Source organism: Lepidochelys kempii, chromosome 11 (genome assembly GCF_965140265.1).
Source record: "Lepidochelys kempii isolate rLepKem1 chromosome 11, rLepKem1.hap2, whole genome shotgun sequence".
Classification (NCBI taxonomy): domain Eukaryota; kingdom Metazoa; phylum Chordata; order Testudines; family Cheloniidae; genus Lepidochelys; species Lepidochelys kempii.
This window is the reverse complement of record NC_133266.1, coordinates 58,614,081-58,636,450: the sequence shown is the minus strand read 5'-3', so window position 1 is coordinate 58,636,450 and position 22,370 is coordinate 58,614,081. Positions and strand designations below refer to the sequence as shown.

Sequence of the window (22,370 nt, the reverse complement as noted above, 5' to 3'; positions counted from 1 at the left end):
CCTTGAACGTTATTCAAAACTTTTCAGAACTCTAGCTTTACATTGCCACACTGGCTGATTTGTGGTTGTGCTCTACTGATGAAGTTCAGAAAACTCCCAAGGTTTGCGGTGATTGGAATCACCTCTCTCTCTCTCCCCTCCAGCTCTAGTCATTATTAATAACCTATTATTCCTGAAGAGTGGCAATAAAAGGAGGAAACCTGATGTACTCCTGAATGTGTGGTGTTGGCATAACATAAGAATCTAATCCACAAATGCTCTTCAGGAGGGCTATTAATACAAGGTGCTATTTATGTTGCCTTCCTGGCAACTATACTAAACCCAAAATAAGACTATTTCTGTACTGTGGGGTATGTATCAATCTTCCATTCCCTCATGACAATAAATTCATTTCTTACAGCAGCCCCTGGAGAGAGAGGCAGAAAAAGGAAAAATGAAAGAGAAGAAATTCTTGTTTCAAAGGAGAAGGCAATACCTGCTTAGAAAGGAAAGGCTTCACAAAAATCAGGCTATGGTATGACAGGAGCCTGGGTTTCAAGTGCAATGGGCCTGATTCTCCTATGATTTACCCTGGTAAAACTCCATTGACTTCATCAGAGTTATGCCAGCATGACGTTAAAATCAGGCCCCAGGAGCTACTCCAACCTGTGCTGGGGGACAAATCAGCATCTGGCAACCCCAGCATGGGGGAGGTGCAAAGGTGCCCCCTCCTCTCACCACTCACGCAGTCCCTGTGCTAAACTCAGCTCAGGTGATTTTGACCCAAAGGATTTACTGTAACAATGGAGATGCTGAATTTCCCCAAGGAAACCAGCACCTTTTATAATTTCACCATGGAGATGGAATGCATTTCAGCTTGGAGGCTAAAGAAGGTGTGGTAAGAGGGGACACATTAGAGCATGGGTTCTCAATCTTTTTCTTTTTGAGCCCCCTCTCCTCGCCACATCCTATAAAAATTCCATAGCCCACCTGTGTCACAATAACTGGTTTTCTGCATATAAAAGCCAGGGCCAGCATTAGAAGGTAGCAACTAGGGCAATTGCCTGCGGCCTCATGCCACAGGGGCCCCTGTGAAGCTACATTGCTCAGGCTTCAGCTTCAGCCTTGGGTAGAGGGGTTCAGGGCCCGGGCTTCAACCCCATGCAGAGGGGCTTTGGCTTTCTACCCTGGGCCCCAGCCAGTTTAATGCTGGCCCTGCTTGGTGGCCACCCTGAAACATGCTCATGGCCCCCCAGGGGCCTCGGAACCCTGGTTGAGAACTACTGCATTAGAGGACTGCAGTAGGGCTTATCCTTTGGAACTGGAGACTGGGTTGCTTTTCACGGTCAGGGATATTTTGTGGTTGGGATCAGCAGACAGAAAGTTGGATTATTGAGTTAGAGGTAGATGAGTCTTTCGTTAGTGAGGAAAGGATTGTGGACTGGGTCAGCAGAAAAATGGTCAGGGCTGGGGAGTTACTGGGACTTTGACAGCTGGGGATTCAGAGGACTACAACATACATGGTCTCCTTCTGACTGTGCCCTGTATTGTGTGTGAATTCCACCAATTTTGGCTTTTACAAGCATCTATTCCCTAAAAATCAATTATTTTAGTGGCAGCCACTTTAGTTCTGCTGAGTGCTTAAAAGACGTAAGTGAAAACTTTCTTCAAGAACTTTACAAAACAATGTTGGCTGCACACTTTATTAGCTAGCAAGTTGAAGAATCATTTTAAGAGAAGGACTGGATGGCTCCTGTAGGTGGATATGGAGGCTTTCTCCTTCAGGCCATTTGTAGGAACATAGCAATTTAAGATGAAAAAGATGTATTAGATCCTCACTTCTATCCTCCTACAAGAGCAGGTTATAGTCCTCTGCCACAGGATTGATCAGATGTGAGCTGATGTTAAAAAATTATATAATGCACAGGTTAAAAAAGAGTGTCTGTACATCTGGGTATAGTGCTTCGGTTATCCACAAATACAAAGTTTATTTTAGAAGTCATAAAATACATATATGAGAAGGGTAGTCAGGATCTGTAAAAGTGGCAGAGTCCTGTGGCACCTTATAGACTAACAGACGTATTGGAGCATAAGCTTTTGTGAGTGAATACCCACTCCTTCAGATGCATGCATCTTCTACGTGCATCTGAAGAAGTGGGTATTCGCCCACAAAAGCTTATGCTCCAATACGTCTGTTAGTCTATAAGGTGCCACAGGACTCTTTGATGCTTTTATAAAATACATCTAGTACATAATCAGCAATAACCCAAATTTAGGTGAATACATTTAAAAATACAGTTTAGATATTAGCATCCAAACATTCGGGTACATCACTCATGAAAAGTTATACAGAGCGTTGGTTGTGGAAAGCAAATATATCAATGAATGAAGATTGTCCCTCAGTAACTGAGAATCAGAAAATGCAATCCTATTTTAGCCAAAAGGCCAAGAAGCCAAATCAAATCAGTAGTGACCAAAAACTATTACCATTTGACAGTTGTTTGGCGGTCTGTGCCAAATGAAGAGGTAGTCTCAGTCAGATCCTCGTGGACAAGTGTCCACCTCACAAAGCCATCATGACTTGCTGGCAGTATCAGAAGAGATTTTAAAGGTTAAAGAGGCACAGAGACTGAACTATGCTCTTCCATGAGATGGGGTCACTCCAGGGCTTAGTTTAAAGTTGCCACATATATGTATTTTTCCTAAGGATTAAACAAATCATGCTGTGATGTTGCATCATCACATACTGATAAAAACATCACATCTGAAAGAAATCTTGGACTCTTTAATGGCCTAATCCAAAGACTATTGAAGTGATGGGAAAGAAGCTCAAAAAATCATGTGAAATTTTGTGACAGCTGACAACCCACTGAAATATTATAGGGAAGGCTGAGAGAAGCTTATGCTCACTACTGTACCTGATCTGAGGATACACAGCAATTCAAGGGACACTTAATCTAGTTTAGGCCCCCAGGATTAATTTTATAGTATGTCTCTGGCCATTACTTTTCATTTAGTGTACGTACTTACATCCTAAGGTTAATATATGCGATCCAATGGTGGAATAGAAAGGCTATTACATGTGGCAAAGCTCTATAATGATTTTATGTTTAGAAAAAAGCAGTCTCTCTAATTCAAAAACATAAATGTTATGTTTGTTAACCATACAGTACAAGAAGCTAGAATGATTTGGGTGCATATACATGCATGACCTGAGATCTGTAACAGGTGATTAAAAGCTTCGTAACAGCCCTGAAGCAATGCTGCATGCCTGGAGAAATGGCTTTCTTTATAGTAATAATCCCATAAGAATAGTCATTAGATGACATATTTTGCAATGCCTCAGTAAACAGCATTCTTACATTATTAGCTCAACTGTATTTGAATTTTCATGGAACCCAAAGTTTCCTATTTGATCACTGTATTAGTATATACATAGTATTTGCATAGTAATCGAGATTAGGCTCATTTTTATTCTGGCTACAAAGGCAGTCTGACGGAGCAGACAAACATGAGACATGGTAAATCAATTTCACTGAAATCCTTCCTCTCTACAGTGCACCAGCTGGTAATGGTGAAAGTGCCCATGGGCTTTTCATTATGTGAGTTTACTGTAAGTCATTATTGTATACCTTTACTAATACAGGTATATCTAGAAACCCTTGATTATAGTGGTGCCTATGAACACCAGAATAATTATAGGTCTGTTTGCATCTTTCTTTACAAATCACTTTACAATCAGCTAGTAATTTATAACTTGGCTATAAAAAGTGTTTCGGCTAAAAATTGGCATAGTGGGCCTCAGAGTGGGAGAGCATTTTGATTTTTATAACTTAAAAAAAGAGGAGGTTACTCACCTGTGCAGTAACTGACGTTCTTGGAGATGAGTGTCCCTGTGCGTGTTGTGCGCCCCTGTTCGGAGATTTTTACAGCAGTACCTGTATCGGCTGCGCACACGCAGAGCCTGCCTCGCATACCAGTCTTGTCTTAATAGTGTGCATGCGCGGCCCAACTCCTCAGTTCCTTCTCTACAACGAAGGCCGCCCCAGCTCCGAAGTAGGGGGGCGGGGGGTAGGGAGTAGAGCACCCACAGGGATACCCATCTCGAGGAACGGCAGTTACCGCACAGGTGAGTAACCTCCTCTTCTTCTTTGAGAGGTGTCCCTGAGGCTGCTCCACTGTAGGCGACTGAAAAGCAGTCTCTCTCAAGGAGGTAGGGACTTCGGATCTGGAAGGAATACAGTCGATAGAACAGCTCTGCCCACACGTGTATCGGTGATGGGTCCCTGTGTAAGAGCATAATGTTTTGCAAACGTATTTTCAGAAGGCCAAATGGCAGCTCTGGAAATGTCCTGAAGGGGAACATTACGTAGAAAGGCGACTGAGGCTGCCATGGATCCGGTGGAGTGAGTCCTGATAGTAGGGGGAGTCACATTCTGTAATTGACAGCAGAGACGAATGCAACTCAAGATCCAGTTGGAAAGTCTGTGGTTAGAGATAGATGAGCCCTTAGAGCGTTCTGCAATGGGGATGAATAGCCTGTCGGAGCGCCTAAAGGTTTTAGTCCGGTCCAAGTAGGACAAAGCTCTGCGCACAACAAAAGTGTGCATCGTAGATTCAAAGGAATTTGCATGTGGTTATGGAAAAAGATAGGGAGATGGATAAGCTCATTGACGTGGAAAGATAAGTGTACCTTCAGTAGAATTCTGGGGAGTAAGCGTAGGGTGGCTTTGTGCTTAAAAAATATGGTGTATGGCAGATCTGCCATGAGTGCTGCAATTTCTCCTGCATGTCTCACAGAGGTAATTGCTACTAGAAATGCAGTTTTCATAGAGAGATGTAGGAGGCAACATGTGGCTAATGGTTCAAATGGTTTTTGGGTTAGGCATGTTAAGACAAGGAGAAGGTTCCAAGGTGGATTAGGCGGTTTGATATCTGGGTATAGGGTTTGGGGTCCCTTAAGGAATCGTTTAGTAATGGGGTGAGCAAAGATAGGCCTATCAACGGTGGCATCATGGAACGTTGTAATTGCGGCCAAGTGGACTTTGATGGAACTCAGGGAGAGCCAAGAGAGTTTAATCTCTAACAGATAGTTGAGGATTAGCAGGAGAGGCGCAGAAAAAAGGAGCAGTTTTTGTGGCAGCCCACCAGTGTGTAAATCTTGTCCAGTTATGAAGGTAGGTGGTGCATGTAGAATTTGTTGTGCTATGAAGGAGTACATTTCAAACCTGCTCCGAGCAAGTTCGCTCGGCATGAGAGAACCATGAAGGAGCCAAACCTTGAGGTGTAACATGTTAAATTGGGGTGGAGTAGCAGACTGCGTTGTTGGGACAAGAGATTTGGGCGGAGGGGTAGTGGGATGGTTGTGGAAAGCGCCATCTTGGCAAGGAAAGGGTACCTGTCTAGGCCATGCGGGGGCAATCATTATGACCCTGGCTTGGTCTGTTCGTATTTTTATTAATACTTTGTGTATGAGTGGTATTGGGGAAATGCATATGTGAGGTCGGGATTCCATGGGAATATGAACGCATCCCCCGAGGAGTGTTTGCCTAGTTCCGCTCTGGAACAAAATCTTGGGCATTTCTTGTTTGCTGCAGTTGTGAAAAGGTCTGTGGTTGGATATCCCCATGTGTGAAATATGTTTAGTACTATATCCTTGTTTAGTTCCCATTCGTGGTCTATGGGAAATCTTCTGCTGAGGTCGTCTGTAGTGGTATTGAGAGAGCCAGATAAGTATGCAGCTGATATTCAGACATTGTGTCTGAGACACCAGTTCCATCATTTCATCGCTTCTGTAGAAAGGGAGTGGGATCACCCCCCCCCCCTTGCCTGTTTACATAGAACATGCAGGCAATGTTCTCAGTCATTATCCTGACATGTTGGTTTTGTATGAAGGGGAGAAATTGGAGGCAGGCATTGCGTATCGTTCAGAGTTCTAGACATTGATGTGAAGGGACATCTTGGCAGGAGACGAAAGCCCCTGGGCAGTGTATTGGGGCACGCATGCTCCCTATCCCATAAGGGATGCGTCCGTAGTTATGATAACTGGTGGGACGTCCTGTAGAAAGGGGACCCTGGAGCAAAGGTTGTGAGGCAATATCCACCAGTGGAGGGAGTCCTTGACTCTGGGAGGTATGTATAAAAGGTTGTTCACACCATGGGCATTTGGTCTGTAGGCAGTGGTCATCCAACTTTGGAAACACCTCATGAAGAGGCGAGCGTTTCTGACTACAAAAGTGCAAGAGACCATGTGGCCTAGGAGTTGTACAATCTCATGCAGTCACCTGTGGACTGTTGTACAGCTTGGCAACCAAAAGGTTGATGGTGTTGAGAAAGTGGAGTGGGAGAGGTGCTATTCTTTTGCATGAGTCAAAATGTGCTCCTATGAACTCCAGTTGTGGGGTGGGAGTGAGTGTAGATTTTCTTTGTTCATTCGCAGGCCAAGAGCATGGAAACACTGGACTGTCTGTTGTGTGGATTGAATGGCTTCTTGGAGGGTCCTGGCTTTGAAAAGGCAGTTGTTGAGGTAAGTAAAAATTATGATTCCCTGCCTTCTAAGATGAGCTGTTACAACTGCGAGGAGTTTGGAAAAGACACGAAGCGCAGTCGAGAGGCTGAAAGGTAGGACCCTGTACTGGTAGTGTTGTGAGCCCAAAACAAAGCGAATAAAACATCTATGATCAGGATATATGGTCACATGAACATAAGCGCCCTGCAGGTGGAGGGCTGAAAACCAATCTCCCTGCTTCAGTGCTGGGATTATGGTTGCAAGAGTCACCATTTTGAATTTTTTTTTTAAATAATGAATTTGTTGAGGCATCTGAGGTCGAGAATGGGTCACCATCCCCCAGTTTTCTTTTCTGTTAAAAGTAATGGGAGTAGAACCCTTTTCCTCTGTGTTGGTCGGGCACTGGTTCTACTGCTCCTAATTGGAGAAGGTGATGCACCTCTTGGTGGAGCAGTTGTTCGTGAGAGGGGTCCCTGAAAAGGGACAGGGTGGGGGGCAAAGATAGGAAGGGAATGGGCACTGAAGTAGGAATGATGTTTTCTATACCCTTGACCACATCTTCAAATTTGCTTATTTGTGGGAGAGGGTTGACATAGAGCCGATGAATTGGTATAGCGACGTTGGTATCTTGGTCAGTGATGTTGTTGTTCATATGATCTATGACTTTGTTGAGTACATGTCGGGTAGCGTGGACGTTGATAAGGTTGGTATCTATATTGTCTCCTCCTATTTGCAGGGGTTTGGATACAGAGAGACCTTAATGTCGCTCTCGAGTCCTTCATGGAGTGAAGCACATCGTTGGTGTTACTGGCAAATAGTTTTCCATCAAAAGGGAGATCTTCATTGGTATTCTGACCTGTGCAAAGAAAAGAAGACGATGAAAGCCATGAAGCTTGACGCATCAGGATTGCTGTAGCAGTGGACCTTGCAGCTGTATTAGCAACATCAAGAACAGCTTGTAGTGTGGTATGGAAAACGGTTTGTCCCTCAGAGACTATGGCTTTAAACTGATGGTTTTTTGCTCTCTGGAATGTCATCAATAAAGTCCATGAGTTTCTCATAGTTTTTGTGGTCATATTTTGCCAGAACGGCTGAAAAATTAGATATCCGGAAGTGTAATGTGGACGAAGCATACACTTTACGATCAAGCAGCTCCAGCCTTTTACTGTCTTTAACAGGGGTGGGTAGACCTGGGAAACTGGAAACTTTTGGTTAGCTGTCTCTACTACCAATGAGTTTGGCGCTGGGTGAGTAAAAAGGAACTCAGACCCCTGGGAAGGAATAAAATATTTCCGGTCGGCTTGCTTACAGGTAAATGTGCTAGTAGCCGGTGTCTGCCATATGGTTTTGGAAGGATCCATAATGGCTGAATTTATAGGTAAGGCAATCTTGGATGTGGAGGTAGGTTGCAGGATGTCAGTCAATTCATGTTGGTTTTCAGAAACTTCCTCCAGATTAATCCCCAACTTGTTGGTGACTCTTTTGAAGAGGACTTGAAATTTTAAGAACTCATCCGACAGTGTTGGTGGGGCAGGCAGTATAGCCTCATCCTGTGTGGATACGGGCTCCAGAAGGATTGGGGAGCGTGTGTAGCGTGTTCATTGAAGTGTGGAGTAACAGCTTGTTGTTGTGTCTCATTCATAGCTGTATGCACTGGAGGTGGCGAGGTGGCATTGCTCCTATTTCTGGCATCTTGGCTATCACAGTGGAATCACTTATATGGTGCCCATGGACCTTAGTACTGCCACTGAACGGGGAAGGGCATAAGTGGTATCCTCCACGGGTTTGTATACCAGGGAGGGAGGTCTCTGATGAACGAAGACCTAGATTTTGTTTGACCAGTGCTGATTTGGGTCTATAACTGGGAGAACTGGTATGATGAAAAGTCTCCCTGCACTATGGCTTCCTCATCACTAGAAAAGTGAGAGACAGCAGGAGACAGCTGTCCGGACCGCATGTGAATGTCTGGGGGGAAAAAATAGGTGTCAAGTAGAGGTGACTCTAGGTTAGGTGACACCTGTAGGTCTGGTGAATGAATGAACTGTGGTGCCAGAGAGCCCGTGTGAGAGAAACCCTCTGTGAGGAGTGCTTGCGGCGCTGGAGGGCTGTTCAGCACTGACGTTCCCTGCACCGTAGTGGTCAATGCATTCGCTGAGGTCGGTGGTGCTGGGGAGGTAAGCGCAGCTCGCCTCTGTTCCGGCAAGGTCCTCTGTGCTGGCACCGTGTCCATTGTGGTGCTGAACGGTGCCATGAGAGAGACAGGCAACTGGAAGCCTGAAGCCTCAGCACTGGGAGCTTGCGCTGTTGCCACAGGCAGAGGCGGGATTAGCACGATGCTGGAGGAACCTGGCGCATCAAAGGTACTGAGCTGAGAGAAGGTCCACATAGAAGAAATAGACCTGGTCAGTGACCTTTTTGTGTGCAATGTTTCCTTTCTGGGTGAGGGAGGCGGGCGTTTTCTCTTTTGTCCTTTTTGGAGGCAGGAGGGCTGTGGTTCACTGAGGAGCCCGTACCTCCTGTACCAGAAGCAGGTCTGAGTAACTCCTACCCAAGAATCATTTTCAGGCGGAGTTCTCTGTCTTTACATGCCCTGGATTTTAATTTGGAACAATGGCCACATTTCTGACAAATGAGGGACTTCCCCAGACATTTTATACACTGGGAGTGACCATCTGAGATAGAGATAGCGTCTCTGCATGTAGTGCACTGCTTAAATCCTGGGGAGCCAGGCATATTAGCGGGGCCTGGAGGCTGAGAGGAACAAGCGGGAACGGATTTTTTTTTTAAAGGGATGAACTTATCTAGTAACTAGACTGCTAAACTAAGGGAAAAAAGGATGTAGAATGGGTAAGAGAAAAAGTTTTAATGAGTCTGCTGAATGTCCGACTCTGGACGGGGATGGTAGAGAAGGAACTGAGGAGTTCGGCCGCGCATGCGCACTATTAAGACAAGACTGGTATGTGAGGCAGGCTCCACGCATGCGCGGCCGATATAGGTACAGATGCTCCCTGGGTTACGCAAGACCCGACTTGCGCAAATTCGTACTTACGGAAAAAGTTCCATAAGCTAGAAATAGGAGGGTTTTTGGGTTTTTTTTGGCATAATGGTCAGGTATACCAGGGGTTCTCAAACTGGGGGTCGGGACCCCTCAGGGGGTTGCAAGGTTATTACATGAGGTTTGGCCTCCACCCCAAACCCCACTTTGCCTCCAGCATTTATAGTGGTGTTAAATATATTAAGAAGTGTTTTTCATTTATAAGGCGGGGGTCACACTCAGAGGCTTGGTATGTGAAAGGGGTCACCAGTACAAAAGTTTGAGAACCACTAAGGTTAATGTTTCCGACTTACGCAAAATTCGAGTTACGCAAGGCATTCTGGAACAGAACGACTGCGTAACCCCGGGAGCATCTGTATTGTTGTAAAAATCTCCGAACAACGGCGGAGGGGCACACCGACACCTACAGTGGAGCACCCACAGGGACACCTCTCGAAGAAGAACAGAAGGGTCTGTTTTACAGTTTTAAAATTAGGGAGCACAGAAAACTATGGCTTTGGGAGGGTTACTGGGCTAACCAAGAAATAGCTTTGTTTTTAAAGCTGAAATCTCACAGGTTATTAGCTCATAGTACAAGCCAGGCTCATTGCTTATATTTTCAAAGAAAGAAAAAATAGATGAGATATTAACACTGAAAAATAGTCTATTGCCCATGTACAACAACTACTTTTTACCATACTTCTGGTATTTTGGAGTCTTAAAAAGCAAATCTGTGCTGTTGGTCATAGTTAAGGTAAGTTTTTGTCAGGGATATTTTTAGAAAAAGTCACGGACCGGTCATGGGCAACAATAAAAAATTCACAGAAGCCGTGACCGGTCCGTGACTTGTACTAAAAATACCCATGACAAAATGGGCATCCTGGGCAGCTGCAGCGGGGGGAGGAGGGGCGCGGCTGGGAGCTCCAGGGTCCCCCTCCACTGGCGATTCCAAGCTGTGGGGGTCCCCCTGGTCTCCCACCATGGCTAGGAGCTCTGGGGATCCTCCCTGCAGCCTGCTGCGGTGGGAGCTCCCAGGGTCCCCGCAGCCGCTCCTCCAGCCGCTGGCAGCGACCATGAGCAGTGGGGATTTCCCCAGCCGCTGGGTCCCCCCTGTTGCCCACAGTGGATGGGAGTAGTGGGGAATCCCCCTGCCGCCCACAGTGGCGGGGAGCAGCGGGGGTCTCTTTTGCTGGCCAGGAGTGGCAGATCCTCCGTCGCCCATGGTGGCGGGGAGTGGTGGCGGGGAGCTGCAGAGTTCACTCCTGCCACCCGCAGTGGCTGGGAGCTATGGGGGTAGCTGGTGCTGGCTAAAGTCATGGAGGTCTTTGGAAGTCATTGATTCCGTGACTAAATGACAGCCTTAGTCACTGTCTCTGGGCACACCATGACGTACTTTGTCAGGTATGCAACTGTACACTTGCATGCAAAATGGCATCCTCCACACAGCATGGCCTCACATGCATCATGTGTGCGAAGTGACGCTGTGCAGAGGACACCATTTTGTTTGAGGGCCTGAAAGAATTGTCCTGTGGGCACAGCCTGTCTTGGGGAATGTCATGCATGCTTTGCACACAATAATGGTGCCACTCATGGATTCCCAGAAATTGGAGCCACTACATCCATGGGTGAGAGCATGAATGAAATAACAACAACCCACAAGACCTTGCTACATCTTAACAATTCCATTGGCATTGGTTGAGTTATATGTCATCAGCACACTGAATAGGTTTCCTATATACTACCCAGTGTGTTTCCTTCCTATGTATCTAAGGTATGGCCCCCATTACCATATCTGAGCAACTCATAGTCTTACCTATATTTATCCTCACAACATCCGTGTGAGGTAGGGCAGTGCTGTTATTGCCATTTTACAGATGGGGACCTGAGGCAGAGACAGACCAAGGGACTTCCCCAAGTCACACTGGAAACCTGCTGCAGAACAGGGAACTGTACCTGGCTCTCCTGAATCCTAAGCTCATGCCCTCACCATGGGTCCAACCTTCCTCACCATATACTGGATAAGTCAGACCCTTCTCAGCTTGTGACAGATGGTGAGATCATGACTGAAGGTGGGGTGCTTGCTGACTATGGCTCTGATTTTACACTGTGATCTGCGTGGGTACAACAATCTGCCTTTGTTGATCACAATGCAGGATCGAGGCACCTGTGACTATTACTAGAGATAAAGTCACCCTCTCCATTTGGATAGCTATAGGCAAGAGGGAACGTACAGGCTATTGAGGTGTGAATGATCTAGACTACAGAGATGACATGACAAACACTAGAAAACAATACTAACGGCTTAGAGAAAGTGAGAAAATACAGGCTACAAGTCAACATCTCTAAGGCTAAAAGAATGAAACTGAGAAGGAAGAAGGTGCAAGGAGACAAACAAAGTTCTACATCTGCCAAGGGAAGAAACAGAGCAAATAAAACTCTTCTCTCTTTGGGGTGTCAGATACCTCAGAATACCAAATGTAAAGCAAAGGTAAGGAAAGAGACTGCACATCAAACTTGGCATCAAATGAAAGCTATCTAATGAAAGTTTTCTGCTCCCCTTTTAACACATGTGGAAGGTAACCCAAACTGCCGGAATCTGCCAGAGGTAAGAGAAAAGAAACTAGGCACAAGCCCCTCTGCTGCAGTTCTGTGGAGTTTGGCATCTTCCGGCATTTCAGGGCATCAGCTTTCTGAGGCATGCTCCCCTCCAGACTTCACAGATATTTGAGCAAATAACCAACTAGGAGTTAATGCTGCTCCATTAACTCTTTCTGGGTCTCCTTTCACAGTTTCTACTGCACAGCTAGTAGAGGCATGACTTCTTCCTGGTGTGATCCAGGGGACTGTGTGGAGGCATCAAGCACCAATGGGTTTTCCAAGGTTCACGTGGATCTTAGGGTATCCATGCATCTGCGGTAAGACTGGTAACAGCACAAACATGAGAAGAAGCTCTGGGAAGATTTGAAAGAAAATAATTCAGAGGAACAAGGAAGACAAAAATCTGGCAAAAAGGAACCTGGAAATACAGCCAAAAAGGACTTCCTGGAAATGCTGGAAGTGGACATGAAGATAGTTCAGAGGCATTATCAGACTTGCTAAAGGAGCCCTGGTAATGCCTGCTCTTGCCTACCACACAGCCAATTATTACCAGGGCATTGGGGTCGCCAACACCAGAAAGATCACCTCCTCTGTGAGGTAGCATCCTCATTAAATCCTACCATGTCAGCAGAGCATGGATGGGGCTATCTGAGTAACAGAGAACAAGCATCTTTAAATGCCATCATGTTAGAGTGTCAGGATGGGCATGCATTAGGTTCATTCTGCTGCTCTAAAGTTGGGACAGCTGGCAGCGCTACTTATCAGCCGACGCTCAAAGAGCACAGATACATCCTTTTAAATTATTCCAGCCGTTTTTTAAATAATGCCGAGAAGCTGCCTTTTCCTCCACATACATAGAATATATACTACCCATCTTTCCCCAGGATGTTTGAACATCTTTGTTTTCCCAACATTATTATGGAGCCAGTTACTATCCACCATATGGAAAAGCTTTCAAGTACTATTTGCTCACATCAAAAATCTTGACTGTAGTGTTTTTAGTGCTCACTTTAAGGCACTGGAGCTATGAATATGTTTGAGATGAAAAGGAGAGAGGATGTCTGTTTGGGCCAGTTCTGCATGAGATGTAATTAAATCTGCCCCTTATTATTCTCTACAGATTATTTTCCATTTGTGGTGGGAAGTGGATCATATGGGCAAATAGCAGATGGTTCCTTTTAGTTCTCCATATGACTTTGTGCATAGATTCTGATATGTGAAAATGATTTTCTCGTGAAAGGTGTTATGAGGACTGTGGCTCCTTTTGTGCTTTCTACATTTCACTCTAATTTCCTGGGGGCTATTTTTAATCCCAAAATCTTTATTCAGCCTTTTCACGGGAAATTGAGAACATGCTATTATAGTATACGAGTGTTAGCCCCAGCCACCGTGTCTTGATCAAATTCTAATTTGGGGGAGGGTGGGAAGTACATTCTGCCTTCCTAAATTCCCCCTGCAGTCTAATTGACATATAGAATTCTTCTTCAGGTATGTCCCAACCTGGTCTATAATGTGGCTGTGTGCTGGTACACAGCTGCACCCCAGAGTTGGCTGCATCTGAGTAGTGGATGAATTGATTTTTATTTATATTTTAGGGTCAAGTATGCCTGATAGTCACATGCCAGTGTTGGGTGTGGTGAAGAACCAAATGGCCAAGGAGGCACTCCATGAGGGATGCTCTGTAATGAAAAATGCAATGTAAACCTGTCTTGATGGCTTCCAGGTGCATGTTTGGGGCACAGTGGGCATGTGCCTAGGGTGCTTTCTTTGCATCCAGCCAGTTCTGCCTGCTAGGGTGGAGAAGGGAGGAGGTCCTGGCTTTGCCTCCCCACACGCTCTTTGAGGTTTGCTAGTATTCTTGAGGAAATGAGCAGGGCATAATCCCTGTGCTCCTCCCAGGACAGGGACTGGACGAGTGCCTAGTTGCTGCACAAGAGAAGACATGGGGACAAGGCACAATCAGGACAAAGGAGGTATGGTACACTGTGCACCAGGGAGCAAAAGAGTAATACATAGTCTAGCCCATGGTCTACAAAGTGCTTTGGATTCTTTGGGATGAAATGCACCATATGAAAGTACGTTATTATTACATTATCTGGGGCTTAAGGGAAGAATTACACCTACTCAAGTGCCTCTTAAACTTCCTGTCCTGTGGTGTTTGTTTATTTTTAAACTGACATCTTAGGATTGTTTTTGGCCCGGTTTCATTACAAGTTAAATGAGGAAATAAGCACTGCATTCCTCCAAGATGTTATAGCGTGACATACCACATCTGCTCCACATCATTCCTTTCAGTTAAGATGGGTGGAAAGCACCGTTTTGTCACGTAGGTGACTTTTTAACAGCAGCCTTGACTGAGCTCATTCAGGAGTAAACTTCTGCCATCAGTTAAAAACACGAGGTGATTTACAAGCTGGCTGGAGACATAAGACTTCCTCCAGCTGTTGCCACTCCTGGCCCTGTGGTCTCTGCTGCTAAGGACAGAAAACTCTCTGGAACAATCCACTGAAAATCTCAAGATGTCTCTGACCACGTGCAATGTTAATTTCCCTTTGTAATAATGGGACAAGTTGCTGCTTAGGGGCAAGAAGCAGCCATATGAAGTTGTCTCTGCACTCCTTTGCTCCTGCTGCAATTGGTAAGCCAGTGAAGTGAAAAACTAGTTACTCCTTCTCAGAAAGAAATATTGGAATACCCTAAAGACCTGATTTGATACTGATTTCAAGGGGAACAGGCAGTAAAAATAAAGGAGGGAGGAGATGACACCTACTACGGAATCAAAGGAAAAAACAAAACTAAAAGAAAACAATAGAAACAACAGAAACTAAAATGTCATTTATCCTTCAGAGGAGACATAAGAACAAAGGTCCTGACCAAGTGTGTTAATTAAAAATCCAATGGCTCTTTTCCCAAGAATAGTGGTGCTAGCTTCATGTACCAGGAATGGGCCAATTTCTAGTCTGGCTTAATGCATTCAGCCCACCTAAATACCCCCTGCAGTTTTGACTGGGGATGGTACTTCTGAGTTCTCATTCTACACTGCTGGGTAGTGTTGCCGAGACCCTTCCCACCCCGTAGGTGGCTTTGCTTCTGCGGCTGGGAAATGAAGTGATTCCTCTACAGTTTGTAAGTGCTCTGGAATCACCAGCATGAAGGAAACAAGATAATATGACAGGTTTCAGAGTAACAGCCGTGTTAGTCTGTATTCGCAAAAAGAAAAGGAGTACTGATGCATCCGATGAAGTGAGCTGTAGCTCTCAAAAGCTGATGCTCAAATAAATTGGTTAGTCTCTAAGGTGCCACAAGTACTCCTTTTCATTTTAAGATAATATTATGTCACTAACATTCCTCACTAGCTCAGGCTGCTCTCCTCTTGGCCATGGAAACAAAAGTCTGGGTAAATTACTTACTTTTTACCGGACTGATAAATATACTGAGCTACAATGAACGGAACAGTGATAACTATTCAGTAGTCTGAGGGCTCCTCTTAATTACCTTCTTCTCTTTCCACCAGCTGCTGATGCTTTCTTTAACTTTAAATTCAGGAACATGGGACATCAGTAACATAAGCAACATCCCAAAGCCTGGTGCTACATGCTGAACATATGGGGCCCAATCCTGCAAACACTTACTACCAGTCACAGCAGTCACTATTGTGACTAGTCCCATTTAAGTTGCCACATCGTGGAGCAAGTGTTCACACGATCAGGTCACTTCTTATTGCACACATAGGATATACAGTGCATACAAAGTTATCCCAGGAAGGATATTTATTTCCCAGGAAGGCTGACGGAATGACAACGGATTAGTAGTTAAAACAAAGAGATTCATGGATTTTCTACACATTCAATCAGGCAAAAATTAGGCCCATCAACTGCCTAAATCAATTGCAAGATGATGCACCACATCACTGATATTTTCACCCCAGACTTCATCCCATTAGGGTATCTGTGCTGTAACATTGTGATGTATGAAGGAAACTGTTCTGTGGGGCCTGCAACTTGAGAGGCATGGACCTGCCCTATTGCATTCTACAGTTTTTCATAGACTAGGGGGCACTTCTGTAACCTAATGAGCATGATCCTGCTCCCACTGAAGTAGATGGGAGTTTTACTATTGATTTAAATGGGAGCAGTAGCAGGTTCCATGTACCTTTTGAACTGATTTCTTATCACTGTAAATATATTTTGATGCATGTACTGTCTAGTGTAGCAGCTCTTTATAAGCTAAAAGATAAATAAATAGAGAAATGAATACTCATGTTTCTCAATCTGCTAACACACTAATATGGGAACACAGACCATTTGCAGGTGGACTCCTGAAGACAGACCTCTACAGCTCATGCTTCATTTTCATGATCCTAATGAATATCATTTACAGATCTAACTAAGTGATTGCACCCCCCTAAACATAAAAATGTCATTAATTGCATTTGCAAAACTGCCAGCACAAAAAGGAAAAGGAAGAGTGGGTTGAAGCTGAGCTGCAAATCAGACCCCTACTGTCACTTTACTTAGTTAAAAGGCATTAAGGCTTCCTAGCAAAATCTGTGAATGTGTTTTATAATGCAAAGTTCCATGCAAAATATCAATGAGAACTAACGGCGATGCAACGGGTTAATGAACTCACCTTTCATCTGTATGCACCTGGGTTTGCAGCTACTGCAGCTTAGGCCATAAACAAATATTAATATGATGGCTTCAAAGTATTTTTATCTGAAAACATTAAACAATTTTGCATGACTGGCAATGGCAGTCTCTGTTCAACAGAGCTCCTAGGTTGCCACAAAAGGGGTTGTTGATGGTAAGCACTAAGGTGCCTTGCCTGCACAGAGAGGGAGAAGCTGGCATGGCACCCTGCTTTGTGATGCCTGGATTCTAGTACCATGAGGACCTCACTTTGTGTGTCCTGAAATTCATTCTAAACATGTGGCTAAGCATAATGAGTGCCCCACTTACTGTTTGCCACCATCTATTTGTAAGTGGCTACTCTGAATTATAATCCTGAATGAGGTTATATGGTACTCTCTGATAGAGAGCTAAAAAGAAAAAAAAAAGAGAATGATCGGACATGTAGATAACACAATATGTTGGGGGAGAGACAACACAGCTTTTGTAAAGGGAAATCATGCTTCACTAATCTATTAGAATTCTTTGAGGGTGTCATTAAATGTGGACAAAGGTGATCCAGTGGATATAGTGTACCTGGACTTTCAGAAAGCCTTTGTCTAGGCCTCTCTCCAAAGGCCCTTCAGCAAAGTAAGCAGTCAGGGGATAAGAGGGACTGTCCTCTCATAGATCATTAACTGGTTAAAAGATAGGAAACAAAGGGTAGGAATAAATGATCAGTTTTCACAGTGGAGAGAGGTAAACAGCAGCCCAAGGAGCTGTACTGGGGCCAGTGCTGTTAACGTATTCATAAATTATCTGGAAAAAGGGGGTAAACAGTGGGGTGGCAAAGTTTGCAGATGATACAGAAGTACTCAAGATAGTTAAGTCCAAAGCAGACTGTGAAGAGTTACAAAGGGATCTCACAAAACTGAGTGTCTGGGCAAGAAAATGGCAGATGAAATTCAATGTTGATAAATGCAAAGTAATGCACATTGGAAAACATAATCCCAACTATTCATACAAAATGATGGGGTCTAAACTAATTGTTACCATTCAAGAAAGAGATCTTGGAGTCATTGTGGCTAGTTCTCTGAAAACATCTGCTTAATGTGCAGAAGCAGTCGAAAAAGCGAACAGAATGCTGGGAATAATTAAGAAAGGGATAGATAATAGAACAGAAAATATCATAATGCCACTATATAAATATACAGTGCACCCACAAGTTGAATAGTGTGTGCAGTTCTAGTTGCCCCATCTCAAAAATGATATATTAGGATTGGGAAAAGTACAGAGAAGGGCAACAAAAACGATCAGGGGCATGGACCAGCTTCCACACGAGGGGAGATTAAAAAGACTGGGACTGTTCAGCTTTGAAAAGAGAGATATGCTAGAGGTCTATAAAAGCATGAATGGTGTACAGGAAGTGTTATTTACCCATTCACAGTACACAAGAATCCATATGTCACCCAATGAAATTAATAGGCAGAAGGTTTAAAACAAACATGAGGAAGTACTACTTCACACAAAAACATAGTCAGCCTTTGGAACTCGTTGCCAGAGGATGTTGTGAAGGCCAAAGTTTAACTAGGTTAAAAAAATAATTAGATAAATTTATAGCCATTAGCCAGGATGGTCAGGGATACACCACCATGTTCTCTGGATGTCCCTAAATCTCTGACTGCCAGAAGCTGGAACTGGATGACAGGATGATGATTGCCCTGTTCTGTCCATTCCCCCTGAAGCATCAGGCACCGGTCAGTGCCAGAAGACAGGATACTGTGTTGGATGGACCCATTCTTACATTTTTATGTAATCCATTACCACAGGAAATCGCTGTGGCCAAGAACATAACAAGATTTAAAAAGGGATTGGCTATCAAGAACATCCACTATTACCGCAATGACAAATATTTTGCAACGGGTATGAAACCTCACATTTTAAGGCTAAAATCAATCTCTGCCATTAGAGAACAGGATGATACCTAGGCAGGGCACAGATTATCCCCCATCTACCTAATATGGCGTCTTTATACCTTTCTCTGAAGCATCTGGTGCTAGCCACTGTCACAGACAGTACACTAGCCTATATGGGCCATGAGTGTGATCTAGTCCGATACTTCCTGTGTTCTTTCACTGAGCCAAAGTGTGTTCAATTTCAGAAGAAAGGTGACCTGCTCTGTCTTTGCTATTTAGATGGATTGGACGATTATTGCCATATAAACATTTAACTTTATGCGTGGGATCATCTTCCCTAGGCCTGTATACAAATACAATTTTAGACAAACAGAATAATTAGAAGAGAAAAAAGACCAGAACTGCAAAATTCAGCTTTTTTACTTTCAAAACGTTGTGAATTTATCAACAAGTAGTTTCTAACTTTAAGCTTATTTTCCATACAGCAAAGCCATTGAGCAACCATCAGATGGTATCTACTTTCAGTCACTACTGACCTGGGCTGCAACATAGATATGAAAAGTTCAATAGCCTATTTGCAATTTCATGAGACATCAAGTCCCTAGGCTTTCCTTGTGTTTACTCCCCTGCTTTTTCCTAGCAGGCCTGCAGCAGTTGCAGGTATGCCCCTCTAAAGAATACATAGTACAGGACTGGGTCCTGGATTTAGAGGATGTCTATCCTATTAAATATTTTCATTTCCATTCCCATCTGGGAGGTAAGGTGGACCTTGTTTTCAAATGATCTAAAATACGTGGGGATTTACAATGGAAGGTGATCTGCCACTGTACATTGCTTGGTGCAGATTCATTTGTTTTGTCAAATCACAGAGTCTCGTCTTGCTATAGTCTGAAAACAACAGAAAGGCAATAGTTGGCACAGTAACTTATGTACAGTACCCACCTATTGTACACAGTACCACTGAAGACTCTGGGACTAATTCTGTTCACACTTATGCCACTGTAAAAGAGATGTAACTCTACTGAAGTCAAAGTACAGTGCTGGAAGTGTGAGCAGTAGTAAGACCACTGATTACTATCGTAAACAGCAGAGACTGCTGAATAAATTAATGCTATGAGGTTGTACTTTCAAGATTGAGTTTCCTATGCATTCTAGGATTTGATGTTATAATAAGACTGTTTGTCTTTGTTCTTACCCTAATGTATTAAATTACAAGATATAGAACTCCAGTAGCAAGCACCAGGAACTAGAGTCTCTGCTCAAAATAAAGGCCAGTGTTCACTTCTTGAGTTCCCACCACTTTTGCTGTCAGAATTTATGCAGTAGCCCCTTGATCACGGAGAGTCTGCTTGCACAGGGAATAAAATGCCACAAGCTACACACAATCCTTCTCCTCCCAGGGGAGGGACATGGTGCAGGCTGAGACAGCTCAAGAAGTGGGTGAAGCTAACTACAGACCAGGCATGACCAGGGGACATGAGAGAGGCACTGTTTTGGCATTGCTTTTAAACTGTCTCACTCCATTAGTGTGGCTCCCCAGAGAATAGAGATCAACTCACTTTTACGCCCTTGACACAGCAGTGCCTCCAAGAGCATAGGGTATTGGTAGGGCACTAGATATTAACAGAAATCCATATCTGATATACTTGGAAAAGCCTTAGGGCCAAATGATCATTTCAGTTATTTGGATGCAACCCCATTAGCTGCACCCACATAGGTGAAAGCAGAATTTCACCTTTACTCTTGGTTATTTTTATTACATTTATTTTATCCTTGCTCATGAGTGATCCCTTAGTTAGACCTTTCGCTCCCTGACTCAAGACACTATTTGAGCACATTGGACTGTGTGCCTGCTCCTGATGAAGGGATAGGAAATACTACCAATGACTTCAGTGGGAGCTGAAGCAATCCCCATGAGATACCATAACAGATCCCTCGCAGAATATCATCACATTTATATTGTTATATATCTGTAGGGCCAACTCCTTCAGATGTGCGCACAAGACCTCCATTTGAGTCACCGAGCATCACACTTATCCCTCTGAGGACAGAATATGGCCAGTAAGTTTTGTTATACACTATATGGATTATTTTGGGAGAACTTTAATGAATTCTATCGGTGGGATTTTCAAAAGTGTTCAATATTGGCCTGACTCTGCTCCCACTGAGGTCAATAGGGCAGATTTAGGCCAAAGCAAAGGACCTTTCAACTCCCACCCTGTATGTCGGTTTATTTTATTATTAGGAAATATGACTGGGCCTGTGTGTCTCAATATATGCTTTTTTTTTAGCATTTTAAGGTCTGAGAGGTGTGACTTACTGACACTATCTTTTCTGATTAAAGACAAATGATATACACAAACAGGATTTAAACAAAGTTTCCCTGAGATGTGTGTGGCCTGCATGAGCCCCTTTTTGCCCAGGATTTGCAGAGGTCTTTCCCACACTGATTTACCTACCAGTTGTGTAATTCAGCAAAGGCAGCTTTGATTTTCTTCACTGAATTATCCACTTCCTCTTTGATCATCATGCGGTATCTAGTTAAAGAAACAGTGCAACGTTGCAAATCTTTTACGGACTTTTCAATGTTTGGACCTAAAAAACAAACAAACAAACAAAACAAAACAAAAATTGTACAAAAGTGAACAACCACATCGCTATCTAATCTGGTGGGGAAAAAAATCTCAAAGTGCTTCTTGTAATGAATGGTTAGAGTGAAATTCTAGCCCTACCTAAGATATTGAAAGTTTTGTCATTGACTTAATAAGGTCCCAGTTTCACCCTTAACATTTCTATGGTGCTTCCACTTCTAAGAACATTAGACAAAATTCACCCCATTCCAGCCCCTGGATCAAAGCTAGGACAAACACTAGTTTTAGACACTGACAACACATTCTAAAATTCCTAAATGACTCTTTCTTTGTGAACAAGCACTTCAAATAGACTATGGATACTCCTGCCCACGTTAGTTACACTGAGCCTGATTCTGGCCTCACTCATACTGGAGTAGCTTCATTAACTTCAGCAAAATTACCTTTGATTTATAGGAGATCAGAATCAGACCCACTAAACCTATGAACCCCTCAGAATGATGAGGAGAGTGAAAAAACCCACACACTGGTCTTCTGTAAAGAGCAATATTACCTGGTATCCCATTCCCAATACATTGTCTCTCCTCCTCATGTCAGCTCTTGATGCAGTCCTCCTATGATGCACTGCAAATCTGATCACCTTCCTGAACAACAACTGATGAATTGTAATAGGAAAAGAAATCAGTTTTACCTTTTTTCTTGATTGAATCATCTGGCTTTGTTTCAAGATGGGCTGCAGGGACAGATGCTTTAACTGTGGACATTTTTGACTTCGGCCTGCCTACATTACTCTGTGGTTGAACTGATGACTGAAAAGTATCTTGCTGTTCTGTTCCACTTACAGACTTTAGGTTTAAATCTACAGATATTTTCTTGTGTTCCAGGTTTTTGTCTGAAAGAGAACATCAAATAGTGAGTAGGGAGTTACTCCGATTCATTGTTATTGGATCAGAATGTTTCTACATTGGTAAAATGAAGTTCTGTTTCAGCAGTGTGCATTCTACAGAAAACCGGAAAGACTGACAGAACAGAATTACAATGGCTTTGTGATTAAAAACCAATTTGAGCAGATTTTTGTGTTTCACCAGTCTAAAAAAATGATAAAGAGATTTGACTTTTCTATGCTGAAATGGTACA

The 22,370-nt window shown here is 43.7% G+C and overlaps 1 protein-coding gene across 4 annotated transcripts in view; it reads right to left on the bottom strand.

The window, feature by feature from the left end:
- SPATS2L (spermatogenesis associated serine rich 2 like) overlaps positions 1–22,370 on the bottom strand; it is a 146,548-nt gene that overhangs the window by 21,179 nt on the left and 102,999 nt on the right. For all 4 annotated transcript variants that reach the window (XM_073306331.1, XM_073306330.1, XM_073306332.1 and 1 more), the window contains 2 exons: positions 21,925–22,125; positions 21,102–21,237 (listed from right to left, as the gene is read on the bottom strand). In XM_073306331.1, coding sequence (XP_073162432.1) covers positions 21,102–21,237; positions 21,925–22,125 — 337 coding nt within the window. The remainder of the gene's footprint in view (positions 1–21,101; positions 21,238–21,924; positions 22,126–22,370) is intronic.